The sequence below is a fragment of the Polypterus senegalus genome, chromosome 7, assembly GCF_016835505.1.
Source record: "Polypterus senegalus isolate Bchr_013 chromosome 7, ASM1683550v1, whole genome shotgun sequence".
NCBI classification, from domain to species: Eukaryota; Metazoa; Chordata; class Cladistia; order Polypteriformes; family Polypteridae; genus Polypterus; species Polypterus senegalus.
In genome coordinates, this window is record NC_053160.1 from 57,127,221 (window position 1) to 57,153,458 (window position 26,238).

The window sequence follows — 26,238 nt, forward strand, 5'->3', positions numbered from 1 at the left end:
CTCAAGTTGGATTGCTGGCCTAGGCCTAAAGCCCCTTCTGACCAGCTGGGAACTGAGCTTGGAGTTGGGAGGTTTGTGTGTGACAACAGACAGGCCTGAGGTTATGGAAGAAGGTACGGGAGGTAAAAGGAGTGGTTGGTGTTATTTCGGTGGGTAAATGCAGAATGCATATTCACTGGCAGTTACTGCTTAGCAAAGCCTATTACGACAACAGGCAGTTTTCCTCTCTTTTTGCACACTGTCTTGCTCTTTGTGTTATATAGTTTTTTCATAAATATATACCTAGGAAGAATAATATTGGCAAATGCCCATCATGTTAATTATTCACTAGTTTCTTAACAACCGTTGTCAATTTTGTGTGTTATCTTTAGGTTAGCTTTAAGTGCAACTTTTTTTTTACTTATGTAAAACATTCATCTGTGCACGTTTGAAAGAGTCTGCTCTAAGGTTGAGTATATTTTTCTCTCATTTATATGATATAATAGCATTGAGTTATTAATGGAAGCAAGAGGGCCTCTGAACTTGCATGGGTTCATCGACAATGCTGCAGTTTCCAGAGAGTTAATGACGTGCTTATCTTTATTTTATGTACCTCAATTATTTTTTCCTCTGTATTTCCCCAGTGTTAGTTTGGATGAATGTATAAAAGATGCCAAATATTGCATTAATTACTTTAAAAAGATTAGGGGGATGCTGGATTACATTACTGCTTCACGGTTTTCAAATGCAGTCTTAAATTTCAAAAGTTTCTGAAGCATTTTGACAGCAAATTGATGTGCTGCCTGACAGCACTATGAACGTTTTCCAGGTGTTGTGGCCCATTTTTTTCCTTTTGGCATTCAGCCATGGCATGACAAACATGAAACACCATGAAGACAAGATGCTCTTCCATTTTTGTGGTCCAAAACCCTTGCTTTACTTCTTCCCTTGTGACTACATTGTATGCTTCGTGCTTCTTGCTGAACCCTCATTGGTTGTCACCTTCCACGCAAACAAGAACCTGTCGTTTCAACTTAAAATGAAATCAAACCTACCTAAATGTCGTATAGCATGACGGGCGCTTAAACCTAATGGGGTATTCCTAGCTGTCACTGTGAATGTGTGATTGTTGGTGCGTTAGTGGGACCTTGGATGGAGTGGCACTCTATCTAGGTCTTTTTCTACCCTTTCCAAGTCCCTGCAAGTGTCAATTAGATTAAGCAATTTAAAAATATGAATGTTTTTTGGACGTGGGAGAAAACCATAATCAATGGAAAAGAAACAGGTAAGACGTTGGAACAATGTTTAAACTCGATGCAAACCGTTGGTCAATCTGAAGTCCCAGAACGTTTGGAACAACACAGCTAATCACTGCGCCACGGTGTCAGTATTTTTAATACAAAGATATATTCATTTCACACTCTGTGGAAACTGTTAACACATACAGGTGTATTTGCAATGCTGAAATGGGTCAAACACAAAATGGAAACACAAAAAAAATGTTTTAACACTGGTTGCTTTAACTAAAAAATTTATTAACAATGTAAAATGATATATGTTCATCAGCTTCAACTACCTTCCGCATGCCCTAAAACATTTACTTTATCACTATAATAATAAGCAAATATCATGCTTACCATGAATAAAAAATGTCAAATAAGTGTATCATCACCTCTTAAGCTCTCCATCTTCTTAAAATGTGAATTCAAAAGGGAAAAGTGACTAAAAAACTTAGCGTATTATGCATATGTAACATTCTTTTTCATACTGTATATACATGGTTTTGTCATCTTGACTTACATATATGTGCAAAAGTTTACTCTTAGTTCGTACAATTCTTATATGCTAAATAAAACTTGATTACAGAGAATGCTGTATGGAAGATTAGAATGTGAAAAGTACATACTTGTAGAATAAGATAAAAAGCAAGTTTCATTTTCTCCATGGCTTTCAGCATGTGCAATTAGAGGGGTGTGAATAAACCTTCTCCAGAAAATTTACTTTGGATGTCAAAAAATAATAATAATACTAGTAATATAAACATCTGTCTTCAATGGACTTGCACTTAAAGAGTAAGAAACAACATTCTTAAAAATGCTCTTTTTTTGGATCCCATTCTCAATTTAAAAGGCATTAATTGAGCTTGGCAGCGAATTGAGGCGTCACAGGACATCACCCTCAGGGTACTTCGAGTCATCCTGTAATGCCCAGTGGCTGCCGTGCACATATGTTACTCCAATTACAAAAACTGAAAAAAATTAGTTTAAAATACAGGTTTCATTTTTTTGCTACCAATATTTTTTATTATGTTTTATTGGAGCAAAATATGTTTTTATTACAAAATAAAAGTAGAAAATGGGCAGCCTTTCAAACATAAAAGGTTAAAAATGGCAGTACAGTAAAATCCATAGAACACAGACTAACGTGTTTACAGATAATTGGTTATGGTCAGTTGTGACGATGCTCAATTGGTTGGTTGCTGTGATTTCCCTAGCTTGACACAAGGCAGCATAATCCAAAGAATCGTCTCTTTCGTCTTCTTACTAGAGGGTAGGGAGTCAGGTTTAGGAGACTGCTATCATCTGCAGAAGATAAAATAAGGAAAAACAAAAATTAGGAACACTTCAGTGTAGGTATAGTTTGTATGAAGACCTCCAGCGACAGACCTCTTAGATGCTGCTGGCAGTCTACAGCAAGATGCTTCTGACATTGTATAAAGATAGCTGAGAATTTTTATGGAAGGTCAAGGAGTAATTTAAGGTGATAACTGCAAAACACAATATAAGGAAAAAGTGATCACCATTAAACTTAGGAAAAATTAGCAGAAACTGTCTCTTTTTAAGCCTTTTATGGGGCTGCACTAGTGTCAAGTAGTTAAGGACATGAAGTAGCCAGTGCTGGATGGGACCCTTGCACTTCAGATACATTGAAATCGATAGATCCATTTTCATCAACCCATTTTATGACCCATGTTACTAGTGCAGTGGAGCTAGAGATTATATTTTTAAAAACAGGAGACATGGCAGTAACTAACTCAGAATCAGATACCCGGCAACACACTCTTTTTGGACCAATTTCTAGGTGCCTAACTGACAACAATAACCAGCATTGCTTTAGAATACGGGGAGAATGTGTAAGCAACACATTGTCAGTGACTATCTCACAAGCGAATAATGCAATCTCTCCTGGCTGGGAGAGATGGTTCCTTTTACTTGGCCAGTAGGCAATAAAGAATTAACAGACTGAATGGAATAGCAACACAATGAGGTTCTTGGTTGGGAGGCCACCAGGAGATTCCCTCCCAGGGCCATGTGTTCTTCCTGTCCACTGGGTGGTAGTAACTATCTGGCATATCTCCCACAGGGATGCACGAGTGAAGCAGTTCTGGAAGGTGGCCCTGAAGTGGTCCTTGGGGGCTGCCTACAGGGAGCTGTAGGGTGGAAACCACCCCTGTCAGGTAGAAGTTCTACCTGACACAGAAGTCGTGGGTGCAATATGATGGGACTGGAAATACCCTTTTGGTCTTGCATAAAGAAAGACACAGATGATTTAGAATCATGAAAGGACACTTCCCTGGAGTGGAGGAGGAGGAAGAGGGAGGAGTTAATATTCCTAATAATTTTTTGTGACAGAGCCTGTGTGCATGTTATTTCTGCTAAATAAAAATAGTTTGTTTGAATCCAGGACTGTTATAATGAAGATGTGCCTGGGATTTGGGTATCTGAGATGTCCCATACAGACCACTATATATATATATATAGTAATGCATGCACACCAAAGAATTGCCTCTGATTACCACCCGAGGACAAGAGGGGGTGATGTCGCTAAAGGTCTTGTCTCCTTTTTCCCTCACAGCCTTGAAAAACTGCTCCTTAAGGGCAACAAAGGCAAAGAAGCCCCACTCCTTCTGGCCTGCTCAGTATCAAGGGGTGGTGCTCCAGGAAGGTGACATCTCATTTTGGATGTGACTTTTCCAGATAGACAGAGTGATTTGCTAGAGTGACTGGTTTGAAAGGACACCTGTCATAGCAATATAGCACCATCAAGGAAGTGTTTGTTTGAGGTTTTAATCTTTGTTGGTATTAACCCTAATTATTCAAATTCACCCTGCTTCATCATTCGCCCACTACTATATATATATATACTAGCAAAATACCCGCGCTTCGCAGCGGTGAAGTACTGCATTCAAATTTTTATTAAGAAGAAAATTAAACCTTTTTAAACTGTGGGACAATATGCCAATAATTATTTGTTAAGGATCTCTTTGTATACCACGTTGTCAGTTCGGCCCTCCGGTTGTAACATGACCAAGCTGTGCGCTGAGCTTACTCTTGAGCATGTAACTTACAGTTGGCCATGTGAACAGTAATCTTGTCTCAAATCTCACGCTTGGATTGCTGCTGTCATAATCGGTTTGAGTTTCATGGTTTGTTTCAATTACGACAGTATTTGCAGGATTTGTTGTGTTGAAGTGACATTTGGCATCTGTCAAGCGTTGTAAGCACACAACCGGTTTCATCGATAAAATCACATCCAGCTTTTGAGAGTTTAAACATTCGTAAACATCAAAGTGTCCACTACTGAAATCATCACCTGTGAATCTAACATGTTTAAGAGGCATTGGCGGTTGTCGAAAAGTGTAAAATATTTGGCCATTTCGGTACACTTGAAAGCGACAACCGAACAATTCAGCGGCAGCCATCAACTCACATGCAGAACCATAGGTGAAGGGCTTAAGCATTTCACTCTTCTAGTGCTCCTGTGTAGTATAATTATCTCCTGTACCGTCATCAGTCCACACCTTGAACCTGTCCCAGTCATTCAATACATAAGACAGAATGTTCCTCCGGTTATCAAGAGTGAGCCTGATATGGCCGTGCAATATGTTACAAAGAGAATGGAAAAGGTAGGTGGTATCTCCGGGCATGGAAACCACTCGGTAAGTGACAGTTCTTTGATCGATAGAATTTCTTGAAGATGGGCCCATAAGTAACAAAGACTGTTGAAAGTTCAATATGGCGGCCGACAGTGGCATCATACTACCGAAATAAGTATATACATTGGTTTCAGTTAGTGGAGGGAAGCCGCCTACCAAATTTCGAGAAGATGGGGCCATAAATAAGAAAGTTCAACATGGCGGACTTTGTTGACTGTTATGACCATTACGTGTAGAATTTTGAAATGAAACCTGCTTAACTTTTGTAAGTAAGCTGTAAGGAATGGGCCTGCCAAATTTCAGCCTTCTACCTACACGGGCAGTTGGAGAATTAGTGACGTTTGGAAAATTCAATATGGCAGCCGACAATGGCGTCATACCACCGAAATAAGTACGTACATCGGTTTTGGGTAGCGCCGGGAAGCCACCTACCAAATTTCGTGAAGATGGGGTCAGCCTTCTACCTACACGGGAAGTTTGAAAATTGGTGATGTTGGAAAATTCAATATGGCGGCCGACAATGGCGTCATACCACTGAAATAAGTACGTACATCGGTTTTGGTTAGCGCAGGGAAGCCGCCTACCAAATTTTGTGAAGATGGGGCCATAAATAAGAAAGTTCAACATGGCGGACGTTGTCGACCGTTATCGACCATTATGACCGTTACATGTAGAATTTCGAAATGAAACCTGCCCAACTTTTGTAAGTAAGCTGTAAGGAATGAGCCTGCCAAATTTCAGCCTTCTACCTACACAGGAACTTGGAGAATTAGTGATGAGTGAGTGAGTGAGTGAGGGCTTTGCCTTTTATTAGTATAGATATACACACAGGGTGGGACATTTATATGGATAAACCTTAATAAAATGGGAATGGTTGGTGATATTAACTTCCTGTTTGTGGCACATTAGTATATGTGAGGGGGGGAAACTTTTCAAGATGGGTGGTGACCATGGTGGCCATTTTGAAGTCGGACATTTTGGATCCAACTTTTGTTTTTTCAATAGGAAGTGGGTCATGTGACACATCAAACCTATTGGGAATTTCACAAGAAAAACAATGGTGTGCTTGGTTTTAACGTAACTTTATTCTTTCATGAGATATTTACAAGTTTCTCTTTGTTTGCAGCCATTGACATGTCGCAGAGGTTAACACGTGAGGAGCGGTTAACAAGTGAGGAGCGGATAGAAATTGTGTTGATGTCTGGTGAACGCAGTAACCGGGTCATTGCAGCAGATTTCAATGCAAGACACCCTACGAGACCACCCATCTCCCATGCTACAGTTAGCAAACTGCTTGCTAAGTTTCGTGAAACTGGTTCAGTGTTGGATTTGCCAAAATGTGGACGCATGAAAACTGTCACTAATGAAGAAACATCAGTGGCTGTCCTAGCTTCATTCAGCAAGAGCCCACAGCGTAGCACTCGCCGCATGTCACTGGAGAGTGGCATTAGTCGAACATCCCTTTAGCGGATATTAGCTACTCACAAATGGCACCCTTACAAACTCCAGCTACTGCAGCATCTCAACGAGGATGACCCAGATCGGCGTACTGAATTTGCAGAATGGGCAAAACAAAAATTGGAACAGGACCCTCAGTTTACGCAGAAGATTTTGTTCAGTGATGAGGCAAACTTTTATGTGAATGGTGAAGTTAACAAACAAAACCACCGCTATTGGTCTGACACTAACCCACATTGGATAGATCCCTCCAAGACTGTTGGAACAAAAAATTGATGGTATGGTGTGGTATATGGGGCAAAAATAGTGGGGCCATTCTTCATCAATGGAAACCTCAAGGCCACTGGATATGCGAAATTGCTACATGATGATGTGTTTCCCTCTTTATGCACTGAAGCTGGCACGTTCCCTGAGTTTTTCCAGCAAGATGGTGCACCACCACATTATGGGTGTCAGGTCCGAGCATTCCTAGATGAACAGTTTCCTGGAAAGTGGATTGGTTGTCGTGGGCCAGTTGAATGGCCCCCAAGGTCTCCCGATCTGACCCCCTTAGACTTTTATCTTTGGGGTCATCTGAAGGCAATTGTCTATGCTGTGAAGATACGAGATGTGCAGCACCTGAAACTATGGATACTGGAAGCCTGTGCTAGCATTTCTCCCGGTGTTGCTATCAGTGTGTGAAGAGTGGGAGAAGAGGGTTGCATTGACAATCCAACACAATGGGCAGCACATTGAACACATTTTATAAGTGGTCAGAAACTTGTAAATAACTCATGAAAGAATAAAGTTACGTTAAAACCAAGCACACCATTGTTTTTCTTGTGAAATTCCCAATAAGTTTGATGTGTCACATGACCCTCTTCCTATTGAAAAACCAAAAGTTGGATCCAAAATGGCCACCATGGTCACCACCCATCTTGAAAAGTTTCCCCTCACATATACTAATGTGCCACAAACAGGAAGTTAATATCACCAACCATTCCCATTTTATTAAGGTGTATCCATATAAATGGCCCACCGTATATATATATATATATATATATATATATATATATATATATATAAAGAGAGAGAGACAGAGAGAGTCCATTGGGACTTCACTTCCCACTCTAAAGGATATCTTCATCAGGCAGTTCTTGGTCAAGGACTTCACTTGTTCCAGAAATAAACTCTTTAAGCTGCTGAAATCAGGCAGACGACTCTGCAGCCTAAAAACTTAAACTGAAAGATTTTGTAGGAGTTTCTATTCATATGCCATCATATCGTTAAACAGAGAGCATTATTAGATATTTTTCTTTTTTCTGTTATTGCTATGCTGTATTTGTGTATGGGTTGGGTTTGTGCAGTATTAGCTTCATCTTTTAACCACAGTCCAGGATCTGCTAGAAAAAAACATTTTATTGCATCTTATACTACTATATGATTTTGCATGTGAAAAAGAAATTTGAATTGAACTGAATTATACTGTGCTGAAAGAGAAATACCCCAGTAAACCAGGTGCACATCTTCAAAGAAAACAGCTCTCGCTGCAAACCATGTGACTTTTGAAATGTTAAAGATCAAAATGAGATAATACAGCTAATTTTTCAAATGCACTCCTAAAATCATAGTCTCTTGCAGTTAGAATTCCCCATTTCAATAAATTACTATACAGCAAGCTGGACAGGACTTTGCTGTGATGGGAAGCCAATTCCTGCCATTTAGCTGACTACCAGCTGGCCAGAAGCAGCCACGTCTCCATCCCAGGGCTGTTCTCAAGTGCCAAAGTATATGTGCTTTCTGACTTATCTGTTTGTTTGCTAGTTTATAAGCATAACTGATGTGATTTACAGATAGATAGATAGATAAAGTACTTTATTGGTCACAAGGGGAAATATGTTCATATATACACAAAGGTTATAAAAATGAGGAAAACTCCTGACTTTGCTAATGATAAGAGAGCAGTCCCAGTAAGACATTATAAAGGTGTATTGGGTGTAACGTTTCTTGACACACTTCTGACAAATAATTTGTTTGGCTGAAAGTCCTCGGCGTTAGCGTGTCAGAGAGCAGATGTGTAGCTTTGTTCATAATGACACTCAGTTTAATTCGGTCCTTCGCTACTAACTCAATGGGATCCAGAGTGAGCCTTCCCTTTTAATTAGCGTGTTGATTTGGTGGGCCGCCCCTGAAATGATGTTACCAGCTCATCACACTACAGTGCAGATATTTTGAGCGCTGTGTAATCTTTAAAAATCAAATGTTATATTAATCTCTGTAAGAAATCAAATACACACCTTGATTCTTTATTGGTAAAGGCATAGTTTCCCTGAGTTTACTTAGAAGATTTTTCATTTCCCGCATGTCTCTGTGAATAGAAAGACACATTGTATTAAATATGTTAGTTTATATTTACCATACACTTATCAGTTATAGAATCAATGTGTAACAAACACAAAAACAAAAGTGCAATGAAAAAAGTAGGGAATTATACAAAAGACACGTATAATAATAATAACAAGTAATAACATTTCACCTTAGATTTAGTAATAGCCTTCTACTTGACTAATATTACATTTTTAATGTTAACATGTTTATACAGGTTGGTCCTCCTAGACAACTGCTACTGGGTATTTTAGCAGCACTAATCTAGCAAGCTGAAACAGATGGATCCTAAGAGAATGAATAACAAATTCATCCTGAAATCTTTGGAGGGATATCTGTCTTTGCTTGCACTAACCTGTTATTTTCGACTGAAGTAATGTAGAAATCCTTAATGGAAATGTGTCAGCAAAATAAATTTTCTGTCTAATAATGAACAAAGTATGGAAAATACAATAATATGCAATTTAAAAACTTAGAATTTTCTGCTTAAATCAATTCAATAATGTCCTCAATTCACTATTGATTTCTTTCAAGTGGTTTGATAACAGTCTTGGCAAAATTGGAGTATAGATTGGCAAAAAATGTTTTGAACAGGAATTTCATTATTTGAAACGTAAAATCAATTGTAAAAAAAATAAAATAAAAAAATTCAAGAAACAACATTTTTTGCATTCAAGGTTTACTTTTGAGAATTCTTTTCATCTTGATATTGATGAATAATATTGCGGATACTACTCAATTGTTCAAACAAGGTGGCAGGCAAAGCATAAAGTACACAAAATTAATTAATCTAAACTTAATTCAAAATAGGGCCAGTGGAGCTGAAGCTAAACACAGCAGTATTAGGTGGGGTGAAGTTTCCAAGTATGGACAAGGGGCAAGTACATGGTATATGATACTCCTTATTTTTACTTTTTTGTAGACTGGCAGAGATCACTACATCAGGCACGGCCAAGGACACTGGTTGTACACTTTACATCGACCCTCACACACCTAATCCTTGCATGGCGTTTTGCTGTTTTCTTTGAAAGGTTTTAAATGTAGGTGAGAGCTGACCATAATTATACACTATTACATAAGTGAAAAACATTTTATTTCATATAAAGTCTATGTGGCTCATCACAAACATTTATAGTAATAACAACAACATTTTTATATAGCACATTTTCATATAAATGATGGAGCTCAAAGTGCTTTACAAGTATATAAATATAAAAATAACATTAGGCAATACTAAGTAACAAAAAATAAACTAAGGTTTGATGGCAGGGAGGACATAAAAAACAAACAAATAAAAACTAGAGGGCTGGAGAAAAAAAAAAAAAAAATCTGCAGGGGTTCCGAGGCCACAAGACCATCCAGCCTGGACTGGGCATTCTACCTAACATAAATGATCTAAATCTTTCCATGTGGTTTTCAGGCTTCACGTGGAAGAATTAAATGATGATGGTCATGTAGACATCTGGCCTTCGATCCATCAATGTAATGTACTGCACTGCATTCATTATTTCAATAGACGGCACATCATAAACATTAAAGCTACTTTTACGAATCCCACACCAAATGGCATATAAGAAAGACACATTGCATTGTGCACTTGCAAACACTGAGGTCTGTTATATATATATTAGAATATATACAAATATTCTGACACATGTGCATCTGAGTCTTGCTCATCTGTACTAAATGTAACCACTCTGGAAAACGAGAGGGTGTGGTTACTGATGGTAACATCTCCCTTTCCTTCCACAGCCCTCAAAAAAAAAATGGCCACAGAGGGAAACTAACCCCATCCCCTGCAGTCCCTCCACTATAAAAAAACAGATGCTCACAGCACAGACTGATGACTGGAGCGCCTATGTAAACTGAAGTACCACAAAAAAAGATCATCAAAACCTCTTATTTAATTTTGGTTAACCTGCTGCTATTGTATGTACCAGCTATAAAAGAGGCCTGACAAAAAGCCCTTTCTTGTGGGAGTTTTCAAAGTAATGTTAGACAAGAACAGAATTCCCAATTTTCAGATGACTGGATTTAAAAAAAACAGAAAATGATTTCTTGTGTCAAAGGGGAAGAGTCTAAAAAATAACAGCAGAGTATGAAAAACATGGACAAAAGGCACTGTCAAAGAAAAATAGCGGCTAGTATTTGCAGTTCGCCTAGACACATAGGATGTTCCTAAATGCCAAAAATAACCCCTTTGCAATGGATAAAAGGCAATATGCTTCATTTAATTACATTTCATCCTGTCTCATTCATCTGGACAGATTTACATTCGGAAAAGGCTAAAACGTGCCTTCAACCCATAATGCATATTGCCAAGTATTAAACATGGTGGGGGATCCATTTGCCTTTAGCATCCATCTCATGGTAGTCATTAGGCCCAATGATTGTTCTGCATGGTCATATAACAGCCAAGAAATATGAGGCCATTTTACAGGCTCTGGTTCACCCTGTGGTGCAAACACTTTTCATTCATGCTCTTTTCCTATTTCAGGATGATAGTTCCTACATTCACACTGCTACACTAATTGAGGAACACCAGGATGAACTTAAATGCCTTCCATGGCCTTCCCATGATATAAACATCATTGAGCTTTTATGAGATGTCCTGGAATGCAGAATCTGAGGCACTTTCCACTTCCTTCCTCCCTACTTGAACAGGAGACTTTCCTTCATAAATACTGTACAATATCCGACTGCACACTGTTCAGGACTGGTATGACAGTGTTCTGAGAAGGACTGAAGACAATCAAAAGGCAAAGAGTTCCCCTACGCTTCATTACATTCTTGATATTTACATATTGTTTGGTAATTACATTATTTTATATTATTCAGTCCGCCCCATACATAGTATACACAAGACATACAAGTTCTACAAAACATTTCCTTAATTTATCCTTCATTTTTTTATTTATGTCAGATATTTCAAACAAATTACTTTTCAATACATTCCTTCTGCTTCTTAAAACACATTTGTGGTCTACAGGCTTCTGAATGCCTTTAGAAAATACAACTTTAGTCAAATGTGCTTCCACCTCGTCAGTCCCCGCTACTTCTCCTAGTTCAATGCAATTCCCTGTATTGTTAATCTTACGCAGGTGAGGATATGGCACTGCCTTCCATCAACTTCCAAACATTCTGCACCCTTCACACCTGCATATCTCTCTCCACTCATATACACTTTAGGGAGGAAAAGCATTTGGCCCAGACTCTCCTTTCACAGAATAGCCCTACTCAGTTCACAGGATGTGAACCCTGGTCTGCACCTCCCACTGAGTAAGGAGAAACATCAGTTTGTAAGCTCAAGTGACTATTTGGACCTCTGACTGTAGGGTGTATGTTTGTAGTTGGTCATTCCATTTGAGTCCTGCTAAACACATACAGTAAATAGGGTAAACTGAAACTTCTTTAACATATGCAAATACATTTATTTGTTTTTCTTTGCTATAGACATGCAGCCATGTTCATAATTCGGTAGTAATTAACTAAGAAAGGGCCATCCACAGATCCTTTAGCTAGCCATTTTAAACAATTTAGCAACCAGGCTGAAATACAAGGCTAAAACATTGTCAAGCATGCACTATGGGAGCATGCGGAAGGTTCAGCTCAGAGGGTAAACTGGGAGAAGGATGACTAGCCTCACATCCACTTTCAGTCACAGAGTGAAGGAGAAACCCTTTGAAGACGAGTGACGTCCTGTTTGTGTTGACTCAGAATTTCGGCCCCTTATGGTAGTGACACTGCAAAGGAATCGACAAACCCAGAAGCAGTCGTTCACACTGTGGACATTGACTACCGGAGCCTGATAACCCACAGAAACACCTTTAGCGTTAATACAAAAGTGAATGTTTTTTGCGTTGAATTCCTTTGCTTTTTTTCTGTTCATTATGTATTAGCATTATTGCTTGGTGGGAACCCCAACACTTCACTCTATACTGCCTCTTTTCTCCTGACAACATACAGTCACAAACAGGAAGTTCTCCTATAGACCAATAATTGAGAACATTCATCTTTGAAACCAGCACAAGCGTTTTCTGGTGTGTGTTAATCGCTTCTCCTGCATCTTCAGACATAAACAGTTTGATCCCATTGTCTGTTAGTTACCAATAAATGGCAGAACATTGGCCCAATCAGGATTTGGAAATCATTTGGATGTGTGCAGAAAGGCAGCAGATTTAAAAGCAGGAGCTGAAATAGCTCAGCATTTTCAGTAAGGGGCTTATGTGAAACAGTGACGTGAGTGAAAATATATGGAATTACTAAAGTTATGCAACTGCCCTAAATTAGGAAAACAGCTCACACTTTTAACTGAACAAGTCTCCATTGATTTCCTTTATGAAATGCACATCATTTATAAAAACCAAAAGGTCATAGGTACATGTAATCAACTTTTGTAGCAAGCCCCTACAGTCCAACAGAGATGTGTTGTGTTTAAATGAAGACTACAATCTGCTAGTTATTTAGTTGCTGTATACAAATGGGTAAAATTAATATTTTCTTTTCTTTCAAGATTTAGGTCCGCAGAGATGAAACAACTCATTTGCAGTCTCACCTGTTGACAGAAGAAGTGTCTTGTCTGCAAATTAATGCAAAATAATACCAGGAGAATATAAAAATAGCAAAGGATTATAAGCCAAGTGTAACATTCTTTTTCTACACTTTAATGCTGGAAGCCTGCTTAACTCAAGGAATATATTCCTGCAGTGAGTTTGGTCAAAAACATTTAAAAATATTTTCACAGTTTTAAGGAAATATTCCCTACATATACATATTTTAAAAAGCATTTCAGCCTTTTTTTGTTAAAAACAATAACTAGGGGTACATCCCTTATTAAAAATAGATTCTCTCATTTTTTAGATTTTAAAAATATACATTTGTTAATCTAATATAAATAATTGGTTAATTAAACACTTGTAAAGGCAAAAAATAAACTAAAGAAAGGCCGAAATACAGATTCTTCAGAGGGTTTGTGGCAAAGGAGAGATGTACTGGTGGAAAGGAGAAGCTCATTTGGAATAATAGGAAACAAAAAGGTCATAATAAGGAGTTATAGGTAGATCACATTTGTATGAAACTGCTAAAGGAAGGATAAGGCAAAGTTGTTCACAATATACAGTATGACGAAAGTTAGAAACACAATGGTTTTGCTGTTGAGTCTTTACCATGGATGTATTTGAACTTTAATATGCAGTGAAGATCTAGGGATGAGGGGGGATAAGGCCAGAGAAAATGAAAATAAAAAGGGAGCAACATCATTGACATTGTAACAATCAGCCATCAGAGGGTGAGGAAAGAAGACTAGTCCATTAATGGAATAGTGGCTTGACGTGAGAACGTGAACATGCAGATCAGTCTGGAGATGATCAAAAAAGTGAAATGCCTCACCTCAGGTTTATAGAATGTTTGACGTAACTCTATCAAAATACCAACAGGTTATTTAACTCTTTGAGGGCTGAATATTTTTTCCGAAAAACAGTTTCTGAAAAGCAGAGGTTCCACACAGAAATCAACATAAAACGTCTGCAGCGGCAGTCACTGTCACAGTGCATTGCAATATGATTTCTACCTCTTACCATTGTTAAGTGGCAGTCCTCCTGGCGAACATTGCTGTAGGCGTGTCAGCTACACGATTAGTTAGGGGACTAGTCAGTTGAAGCTGGAACTTCATATTCGCTTTTGATCACTTGGCCTTGAGTCCGGCAAGTCATAGTCCAGTACAGAGATAATAGGCAAAACGTCATCCACGCAGTATTTTTCTTTACTCATTAGCTTTGATCTCTCACCATTATGTCAGTGCCATGTTTGCTCTTGTTTTCACCTTACTACTCACACGAGCGCAGAAAATCTCGGTCAAACTAATGAAGCTAACTTTCCTTCTAGCAACGACAGTCCAACTAAAACATGATGGTTTGTTTTGGCACAGTTTACAGTTGATTACCATCATCAACTCCTTCTTTTGACGAAAGTCGACATCAGCCCTGAAAGAGTTAAGTCCCCTGTCACACAAACTTTTCCAGCAATTTTAAATCCAAATTGTCATTTACACAATTTCGTTAGTGGCATGTGGTGGTGATCATCAGTCAAGTAGTGTGACCTTCCCAGTGACTTATAACAGTCAGTTTAATTTTGATTTTGTCGTAAGTTGTACAGTTCTTCTGTGTGTGAAAGCTGACAATCAAAGGGAGTCCAGCCTGAAGTACAACAAATACAATGCAGTGACGGCTGGTTAAAAAAATTGGTGGGGGTGCGGTTTTTTGGGGCCAAACTGAAGTACCACTTATCTATTACAGTATATAGTGCCTTCACATCTATCTAGTTATTATACAGTACCTTTCACAGCTATTTATTATATAATGCCTTTCATATCGATCTGTCCGGTCATTCCACATGCTCTTGTGGACCTCATCATAGTGTCAATGCACATCTTGGTCTGTCCAGTACCAGACCAATAGGACAGATCTGGGCTAAAATGTATTATACCCTTTCCACCATGCTGCCCAATCTGATGCTACCGTTCCCATTTCTACTGTGCTCCAAAACTTCAGTCAGTGAAATCCACAGGCCACTTATTCTTCCTATAAGTTGCCCTATAGATGTGAAAGAACAGGTGCAACTGCTACCCAGATTTTATACTACACTTGGCTCTAAACTGGCCAATCATCTGCCAGCTTGACCTGTTCCCCGTTCTTCCAAAACCCACACCATAATGTCTGCACCCCACCCTCTATAATCTTCCAAAAAATATGCACTTACTCCTGTTCTATGACACATCCATAGCATAAGTCTAAATCTTATTCTGCTAAGAGAGTGTCCAGTCCTTGGCCATTTCCACTGTATTCTATAAATCCATATCATACAATCACTAGCCCTCTGATTTTCCTCAAGTCTTGCATCCCAGTTTATCATTTACCACACTCCCTGAATCACTCCCCCTCCCTAAATTTAATTCTGCACTTGCCAGTCTGCCCAGTCCAATGCACGTTTGCCAGGCACTAATTCACATTGTAAGATCCACAGACCCCCACATCATAAAACATAACTCGCCCCTCCCAACCTGTCTTGTACTTCACTCACACGACAAGTCCAACCTAAATCTTATTCTGCCTTTACGATCATCTGCCTTTACGATCAGGATACCTATATTTCCTTGAGCCTAAATTTTGCCTTCATTTCCTTCAGGCCTAAAAATTTCTCAATTACTTTCTAATTAAATTGGGTAATTTTACTAAGCCTGCCAAAAAAAAATTAGCCTCATACTATTGTCTAGATCAGTGTCTCCCAAACTTTTTTTCTGTAGTGGCACACTTTTTGTAACCAAAATCACCCCATGGCACACCACTACCTTATTAACCACAAACGCATTATATGTCATACACTTGCTCAACTGCCCAAAGGGGTGGAACTACCGAAGAAGCCAGTAGAAAAGAAGCTCTGAGATCAGCATTCACAGACATGGCACATAGTGAGTACTTTGGTGGCATTTTTCTGCTGCTTCACCCCTTTATCTGGCCATATATGCTTCAGAGGCAACTCATATTTCCACTATCAACTGGTCCTGAGAGAATCACTGGTGACCACACACCCAGGGCAGATGGACTGTAGCAGCCAGGAGACACATCCAAAGTGCACTAACATGGCGATTGTGGAGCTGCGTTTATGCCAGCTTCTACAGGTAGTCCTGCCTTGATCAGACAGGCCTCAACCAGCTGAGGAGGTTGTCCCTCTCAGGTTCAGACCCCATTGCACTACACTACTATTTCCATACAAGGCATACCTGGTTAGCTCTCATGGTACACCACTGTGCTGCAGCACACTGGTTGAAAAACACGGTGGCTACTTTAATGCCGCTTGCATTTTTCAGAAAGATGTTTTAGGTTTGTATCCCTGTCATTTTCCACAGTGATTCAGTACTGACACAGGGGAAACAAACACAGGCATTACTTACACCACATCTAGTTAGCCAACTCCGTTTGTCATAACAAGAGCTGGAAAAAGTCCACGTGTAAGTCCACTTGAAGTTGCCATCTCCCTAAAGTCATGCTCAGTCATCTGTAGTTACCTTAATGGCGAGTGCGAAATGTGAACTATTGATGTGAACATGAAATAGTGCATTGGTGATTGTCCAATCTCAAAAGCCTAAAATAATACTAATTCACAGCCAATAAATGTCGGAGTGTCCAGGACACAGAAAGCTGCGTCTCTGGAAAAATCTGAAAACAACCAATTAAAGGGGAGCCTCAGGTAACCTGCTTGTCAAAAGATCAAGGACTTACGTACACTCTCATTTGGCTGGCACCTTTCACTCAGGAAATATAGGTATTCACACAGAAATGAAACAAGCACAAGTTGGAACCAATTTGTTGACACCAGGCACTTTGTGCAAATCAACACATTTATTTCATGATTATTTTGCATTACCTAATTAGTTTAAGAAGAGTTTTCAAAATATTTGGGGGGGCGACCCCAGCCCCCTACATTACAAATTGTCGCTGATACAATGCAAGTGAAAGGAATGAGGGGAAATAAGTGTTCTGAAATATGCAAAGAAAGGAGAGGATTGTTTGTCTGATGTCTCATATTTGACATATCACAAAGGAATAGAAAAAAGAAAAAGACGGACAGAGACTGTGCCGGAACTCACCATACCTGGAAAGCAATTGTATAGCTACCGACACTGTTAGGCAAAACATCAACTTTCCATTCAAAGCTCATGATACTTTGGGAATTTGATCAGCAGTCGTGTAATCTGTCACCCCCTGTAATACCAGTTGTGTAAAATGACATCCTCAAGGTAATGAGATCCAGCAGCTGCTTTTGTTAAGTTTCACATGGTCTCCAACTAAATGTCAGAAAGCATGCTGCCGGTGTTATGCAGATTATGTCAGAGCTCTCAGAATCAAAAATCAGTGCAGTCTAAAAAAAACTGTGCCCGGGCTGTTTCAGAGATTTTAAAAAGCACCAACAAAAAGTAGAAGGTAAGGTCATTTTTAACACTAAACATCCGATTCATTTTTTTTTTAACCTCACTTTTTGTCATCAGACAGCCACCTTTATTGTTCCCACTTGTCTTCTAATGGTTCTTTTGTGATGGTTTTGTTCTCCTATGTCCAGCTTATCTGCATATTCTATACTTCACTCCACTTTAAACATGCACTTGATAAAGACTCAAAGGGAAAATTGTGGAGTTTCTCACATTTTTTAAAAAATTTTTTTCAGAACAGAAATTACTCTAATCTTTAACTTTATCCTGCAGATGCATATTAATGGAAATCTGTTTTGCCTGCATATTTTTTTATTCTAAAAATGTGCATAACATAAATATCATTTCATAACCAAGAATGAATGGCCTAAACTTGCTCAATTATAGTATGTTGAAATTTGGACACCTTATTATTGGCATACTGATTTAAAGTAAAAAAAAAAAAATCAATCCCATTATTTTGATATTAAATATTACAGTGAGAACCCCCCTGTCCTGCGTCAATTTCTTTAATCCTTTGCTTAATAAAATTTGAATTAGTGGAATAAAGTGTGAAGGAAATAACTGGATGATTAATAAAGGGGACATAAACAGGATACTGTAGAAGGGGTGTAAAGTCAGGGAGACACTGTGGTTGTGTGGAGACAGCTTATTCTTTCTCTGATTCTAAAAACACACGTCAGGTTAACTGGAGCACATATTAGTGTAAGTGTGTGCAGGGTCGGATTTCCCATTAGGGCTCATTTATACTTTACGCTCAGAACGCGTATGCGCCCGCATCATGGCTGCCACGCGTTCCCAGCGTTCATTTCATTAGCAGGTCCTCAGAAATTAACGGGATACGTGCGCGAGTTGCAGTACCAGCAAAAAGTCGGGGGGCACAGTGTGCTAAAAGTCGGAATGTGACGTCAGAGTCTCTGTTTACTATCTACATGTGACAGAAAGCCTCTATACAGATACTACGGGGATCGATATGCGTGCTTCGCTGTTTGATGAATGGTTCGATGTGGTGAAGCAAAATGCCGACATACTGTACAGATGCATTCGTGGTTCTTTTATATTCAAGCGTTGCATATTCCAGATCGTAATGACACGATACATTTTAAAAGTCTCACATAACATCTTTATGCCGTTTTTTTGCAACTTCACAACAGCAACATAATGTATAGAGCTGTATTTGAGCCACTGAGAAAAAAATAAAGGGCACGGTGAAAACGTGTATTTTGTGATTAAAGTGGAAATTTCAGCTTTAATCTCGAATTGTCCACTTTAACCGCGTAGTTTACTTTATCATTAAAGCAGACCGTCGTAAACGTCATCCCAGTTTTTAATCGCTACGAGCTTCTTGCACCTGACAGCTGCGGCAAGTAGCAATAGATCGCCACACAGAACAAATTAAATGTATGATATTCCAACTCTCTGCACATTTAGAATCTTTAGATTCATACTTGATATCACTTTCATGATGAAATGCATTAAAGTGTTTATGTTACATTTTACATATAATTTAGTTTAAATAATGAATACTGTTAACAATTACACACAAGGGGGGAATAATTACACACATGGGAGTGACACGGTGGCGGAGCAATAGCACTGCTGTCTCGCAGGGAGTTATGTTGCTGGTATTTCCTGCTTGTATTCCACACTGTGCTCCGTTTCCTTCCAAAGATATGCAGGTTTGGGGATTTGGTGCCGCTAAAATGACGCTAGTGTATGTGTGTGCTTGTATTCACCTTGCGATGAGCTGAGACCTCATCCAGAGATTGTTCCTCAGACGTGCCCAATGCTTGCTGGAATGGACACATCCCCTGATTTATGGATTTAATCAATAAACATCCTTTTCAGAGATATTGCGGTAAGGTGTTATAGGTGTTTTAGGCAATTCACAACACAGAAAAGCCGACCATGTTATCACCATGATAATATCTCGCACTGCCACCTGGTGGATTCCTCCAGATTTACGTAAAGTACGCGTGCAAGTATGAAAACAACAACGCTTGCGTAGCAGGAGCGTCCTCTGCAGCATGCGTCGTGTCGCGTGAAGTACACTCACCTAAAGGATTATTAGTAACACCATACTAATACGGTGTTTGACCCCCTTTCACCTTCAGAACTGCCTTAATTCTATGTGGCATTGATTCAACAAGGTGCTGAAAGCATTCTTTAGAAATGTTGGCCCATATTGATAGGATAGCATCTTGCAGTTGATGGAGATTTGTGGGATGCACATCCAGGGCACGAAGCTCCCATTCCACCACATCCCAAAGATGCTCTATTGGGTTGAGATCTGGTGACTGTGGGGGCCATTTTAGTACAGTGAACTCATTGTCATGTTCAAGAAACCAATTTGAAATGATTCGAGCTTTGTGCCATGGTGCATTATCCTGCTGGAAGTAGCCATCAGAGGATGGGTACATGGTGGTCATGAAGGGATGGACATGGTCAGAAACAATGCTCAGGTAGCCCGTGGCATTTAAACGATGCCCAATTGGCACTAAGGGGCCTAAAGTGTGCCAAGAAAACATCCCCCACACCATTACACCACCACCACCAGCCTGCACAGTGGTAACAAGGCATGATGGATCCATGTTCTCATTCTGTTTACGCCAAATTCTGACTCTTACCATTTGAATGTCTCAACAGAAATCGAGACTCATCAGACCAGGCAACATTTTTCCAGTCTTCAACTGTCCAATTTTGGTGAGCTTGTGCAAATTGTAGCCTCTTTTTCCTATTTGTAGTGGAGATGAGTGGTACCCAGTGCATAATTGCATTAATGAGATATTGAACAGGTGTTCCTAATAATCCTTTAGGTGAGTGTATAACTCCGGCCTTAGGCCAACCTACAACCACAGAAGTCGGGGGAGGGGAGGGCTTATATACAGAAGAAATAACAACCAAATATTTATACATTTTTCAGGATTATTTTGAAAGGCCATATAAAATGCTGTTTTTTAAATGTACATCCATATACATTAAATAAATTGAGCGGTACATTTACGTTGCCTATCTCTACAGCTTGCGCTGTCTTGCTCAGTCACGGCAAAAAGCATTTGCTATTTCTCTGTCACACACTCAGCGTAAACCACGTGTTAAAGGAAAATTCCAGATTTGGCATTACGATAGTGATTCCAAATGATTAATTACGCTCATATCACTTGACTTCTACATATCTACTAATAGTGAGTACGTAAAATATATCGTTACTACTTTTATATACTGTTTCAAGCTGTGAAGACTTGAAACAGCATTCATGGTACCGTTCTGGGGAACGGTGCTACTCAGATTACACCAAGTGAACAAGTATGTGCAAAACGTAGAAACTGATGTTTTGAAAGTTGCCGAAGTTCTCCAATCATTAATAAAGTTCTTGATAGAACTGCGAGAACAGTTTGATTTATATGAGGAAAAAGCTGTCAACATTTCTAAAAAGTAAGTATATGAGCGTGATGAAAAGCGTTAGATTCTGAGGAAACTGCAATCTGGTGAGATACGTGATGGTGAAGTTCATTTAAGCAGGCGTGACAACTTTCGAATGAAATACATTTCTAATGATAGCTGACAACCTTAAAGCAGAACTTGAGAAAAGGTCAGTTGCCTACAAAGAGTTCGGTGAAAGATTTGGTGCTACAGTATTACAAAATTCTGGTCGCTGACTTCTCCTGAACTTGAAGAAGAGGGAAGAAACCTGCTTTGATTTTCAAAGATGATCTGGAACCTGCTCTATGTGATGAACTTGTCCGTCTGAAATCTCACATAACTGATTGCAACATTGGGACTAAAAACCCCTTAGCACTTTGCAAGTGGCTACGAGGAAAAGGACTACAAACAGTTTATCCAAACATTCACATTTTTTTAAGAATGTCTGTCTGCACGCCAGTGACGAATTCCTCGGCTGAAAGGTCTTTTTCTTCTCTGAAAAGAATCAAGGATCATTTAAGATCTACGATGCAGCAAAATAAGCTGAATGCCCTTGCAGTTCTTTGCATTGAAGCAGATTTAACAAGACCTGTCGACTTCAATGAAACAACAGAAGCCTTTTCATGGACAAAAGCACGAAGGAAGAAATTCTAGTAGGTATTTAAGACGACTTGAAGAAATTTGATGGAAAGTTTTTTTGTAGGTGTTAATATTATGCAATTTCATAAGTAGTGTAGAAGTGTAGTTTTGAATTCAAAATACAATGTGGTTCAAAGATTATACAGATTTTAAGTGGTTATATGTTTCAAAAATAAACTATTAGATATTAAATTGAAAAATATAAATTAACTTTTTTATTGCAGAATTATGTGCTTTGGCCTAGGGTGTAGAAATGTGTAAATCCAGCCCTGAGTGTGTGAATGTTTCCCCTGAGGGTGGTCCAGTGCCCCATGCTGTGCTGCTTTGTGTTCAATGATGCCTGGATAGGTTCTGGCCCCTTTGACTGGGTTTGAGGATGGATGGATGACATTAATAAAATATCTTACTGCTCTGCCTTTCAAAATCTCTAATAAAGAAAACACGGCAAAAGAAAGGAGCATGTGTTTGTGTTTGTTGTATTTGTTGTGTTTAATTTATTTGACCTTTCTGTAGTACTTTGGATTACAATGGTATTCCAAAGAACCAACATACAGTGTCCATAAAAAGTCACCCCTGAAATTTTTTACATTTTATTGTTATACAGCTTTGAAAAACAAATGGATCTAACTTGGCTTTTTGGCGATGATTAACAGAAAAAGACTTTTTAATGCCAAAGTGAAAACGGATTTCTCCAAAGTAGTCTAAATGAATTACAAATATAAAACAAAATAAATTGATTGCATATGTATTTACATCACTGGTGCTGCCAGGTGTTTTAAGAAATCACATATTTTGCAGAATTCACTCGAGCTCCATATGCTCCATAAGCATAGAATTATCAATCCATCCATTATCCAACTCGCTATATCCTAACTACAGAGACACAGGGGTCTGCTGGAGCCAATCCCAGCCAACACAGGGCGTAAGGCAGGAAACAAACCTCGGACAGGGCACCAGCCCCCCACCGCAGGGCATGCACACACACACACCAAGCACACACTAGGGACGATTTAGAATTGCCAATGCACCTAACCTGCATGTCTTTGGACTGTGGGAGGAAACCCATGCAGACATGGGGAGAACATACAAACTCCATGCAGGGAGGACCTGGGAAGCAAACCCAGGTCTCCTAACTGTGAGGCAGCAGTGCTACCCACTGCGCCACCATGCCACCCGCATAGAATTATTCAACTCAAAATTATATATCAAGCACATCTGTCTCACTTAAAACTGTCCAAAATGTTTCCAGGGCAAGATCAAACCTGCGAATGTTGCAATCAAGTTCCAGCCTCATTGGGTCACATGTTTAGGGTGTGCACCAAATTAACATCATTCTGGACTAAAATCTTGAAATGCCTTTCAGACAGCCTCAGAGTCATAATCACTGCTAACCCATTAACAGCTGTGTTTGGTGTATTTCCAGATGGGCTTCAAGTGGAGAAGGACAAATAAACTGTATCTGACTTATCTTGCTCAGTTGGAAGAATCCCAACTCTCCTGTTCTAAGTCAGTGGGTAACTGATGTTATATACTATCTGAAACTGGAAAAAATCAAATTCTCACTTAGGGGATATGTACAAAACGTTTTCAAAACCTGGCAGGATCTAAACAATAACCATTTAAAATAAGCATTTAAATTGAGGAAACAGGTTCTTTCCCTTTTTTTTACTTCATTTATCTTTATTAATTTATTATTTTATCTATTCATGTGTCTTTACTAGCTTAAAGTTTTTTACTCTGCTGGCCTAGCTCTTATTCTTAGGGGTGGAGGTTGATTTGTTTCGAACCTTTTTCATTTTTTTTTCTTTTTGTAAAACTTGAGTTATGTGTATGGAGTGTTATTTGATTTTAATAAATTCAATAAAATAAAAAAGAAATTACATATTTTGTTACATGGAGATCAATTGACTATAGTCAAGGGGTTTCACTTGATTACAGTATAAATGCATCTTATCTCGAAGGTCCAACTTGTGGTGAGTCAATATTGTGGCATAACCTGCACTATAAAGACAAAAGAAGACTCCCAAGTAACTCGGTGAAAAGATGACTGAAAAACTCAAGTCAGGGGATAAATACAAGAAAATATCCAAGTCACTGAATATCCCTAGGAGTCCAATTAAATCAGTCATGAAGAAAGAATAGAGTTTGGCAAGAATGTAAATCTGCCAAGAGCAGAACGTCTACAAAAATTGAGTGATCGTGCAAGAACGCAAGTGAGGCCACCAAAAGACCTAGGATAACTCTGGATTGGAAATGAATGGGAAGTGCATTTAGGAAAGAAACCAGAAAGCAGTTTTTCACATAAAGAGTTGTGGGAATCTGAAACAAACCTCTGAGTCAGGTTGTTGAAACAGAAACCTCAATGGGATATTGGGACAGCTTAGCTATTAGCTAAACAAACTGGCTTGATGGACTGAATGGTCTCCTCCGTTTGTCAAATTTCTTATGAAGGAGCTGCCCAAGTGCTTCACAGCTATATGGGAAGGAGAAAGTCACTGTTTAAAAAAAATGCAGAGAGAATTTTCCAGAAGTTACATGGGTGACTCTAAAGCTAGCTGGAAGATGGTTCTATGATTTGAAGAGAACAAAATTGAGCTTTTTGACTATCAGACTAAAGGCAATGATTAAACAAAGCACATTTTCAAAAACACACATCCCAGCCATGAAGCAGCATGGTGAGGCAAGTATCCTGCTGTGGGGACGCTTTTGCACAGCAGGCCCTGTGAGGCTTGTGAGGGTCGACGGTAAAATGAATGCGGCAAAGTAAAGGGAAATCCTGGAGGAAAACATGAAACAGTCTGCAGGAAACCTACACCTTGGGAGAAGATTTGTATTCAAGCAAGACAAAAACCCCAAGCATATAGTCAAATCTACAGAGGAATGGCTTAAAAACAACAATGTTAATGTCCGGAAGTGGATGAGGTAGATTCCAGATCACAATTCAAGTGACAATTTGCAGCTGGACTTTATAAATGCTGTTCACTTACAATCCCCATGCAATCTGACAGATCTGGATCAAAACAGAATGGGAAAAAGTGCAGAGTCCAGATGTGCAAAGCTGCCCACACACACTCAAGGCTGTCATGGCTGCCAAAGGTACGCCTACTAAATACTGAATACTTATGCCATTAATTACTTTGTGTTTTGTATTTGTAACTAAGTTAGAGTATTTCAAAGACACCTGTTTTCACTTGGACATTATAGAGTCTTTTTTCTGTTGATCAATGTCAAAAAGCCAAATGCAATCTACTTAATTCAATGCTGTATAATAATAATAAGGGAGTGAATACTTTTTATAGGCATCACACTTGAAGCTGTATATCATACAGTATTGCCTGAATACAATCTGAAGCCCAAAACCATTAATAGATTCCTTAGTTGACATTAAGTTTAGTTACATTTTCAACTGAAATAGAAACACAGAACGTTTTAAATCAGTTTCCGAAGAAGAGAAACAAAACATTCTATATGTAATTCATCTGCCTATTGTCCTTACTAATAGTGAACAAGTTGGTGTCTACTTTCTAATAAATGCAAACCTTTCTGTGTTTTCAATGTCTGTGGAAACCTGCCAGGAATACTGATGGTAGTCTATTGGTGAGGATGATGTATCTTCTAATATTGGGATTTCTGAGCTTTCCTCCATTTTGCAGTCTAAAATCTTCGGAAGAGTGCTGGCCTCCTTTCCTGCAAAACAAAGTTTACATGAATAAAAATATGACAAGAACAGTTTAATCAAACACCTTTCTGGAGCACTAGGCATGCCATTCCATACCATACAATAATAATACCGTCTCTCTCTTTCTTCTTCTGAAGACAGTGTTAGCTCTAATATGTCACTGTTGTTCCAGTAACCTCATGAATGTTTTCTTCACCTACTATTTGATTAGATTGCTGTGCCCTTATTTAATTGAAGGTCAAAATGGAGATGGGTAATTAAATATTAATTTCTTTTGTCATGGAACAATTAAACATGCTCAATTTGATATTGTACAACACAAACAAAAAACAAAAGATAAGTGTGTGCTTCGTCAGTCTGCCATCTTTCCTTGCCTTATTATTTTTTTCTTTAATCCAAAGATATGTTGAGAATGACAAAAAAATGCTGTAGTGTGTTGCACACAAAATATCTTTTTTTTTTTTATTCCATGAATTGCTGTTTACTGATGTCTGTGTTGTGAAGAGTGACAGCCTGTATTTACAGGAACCAAATTTGGATGGCAACCAGTTTAAATGCACCAATTAGGATGCAGTACAACATTTTTAAACTTATGATCATTATAATTGTTTAATACTGTATTTATATCCAGCATGTGTTAATTTATCTTATACAATAGGCAATAATACAGGTACCCCATACATGGTTGGTTCCTGCCTTGTGTCTAAGAATCCAGGGATAGGCAGTGGCTCCTCACATCCCTGACCTGGATAAGTGGATAAGAGCATGGATGGATGC

General features: G+C 38.9%; 1 protein-coding gene across 5 annotated transcripts in view; it reads right to left on the bottom strand.

Moving 5' to 3' along the window:
- Positions 1-1,493: 1,493 nt before the first annotated feature.
- Positions 1,494-26,238, bottom strand: part of rgs7bpa (regulator of G protein signaling 7 binding protein a) — a 117,610-nt gene continuing 92,865 nt past the window's right edge. For all 5 annotated transcript variants that reach the window (XM_039758688.1, XM_039758686.1, XM_039758690.1 and 2 more), the window contains exons 4-6: positions 25,322-25,469; positions 8,650-8,720; positions 1,494-2,561 (exon numbers count right to left, since the gene is read on the bottom strand). In XM_039758688.1, coding sequence (XP_039614622.1) covers positions 2,470-2,561; positions 8,650-8,720; positions 25,322-25,469 — 311 coding nt within the window. In that variant the 3' untranslated portion in view covers positions 1,494-2,469. The remainder of the gene's footprint in view (positions 2,562-8,649; positions 8,721-25,321; positions 25,470-26,238) is intronic.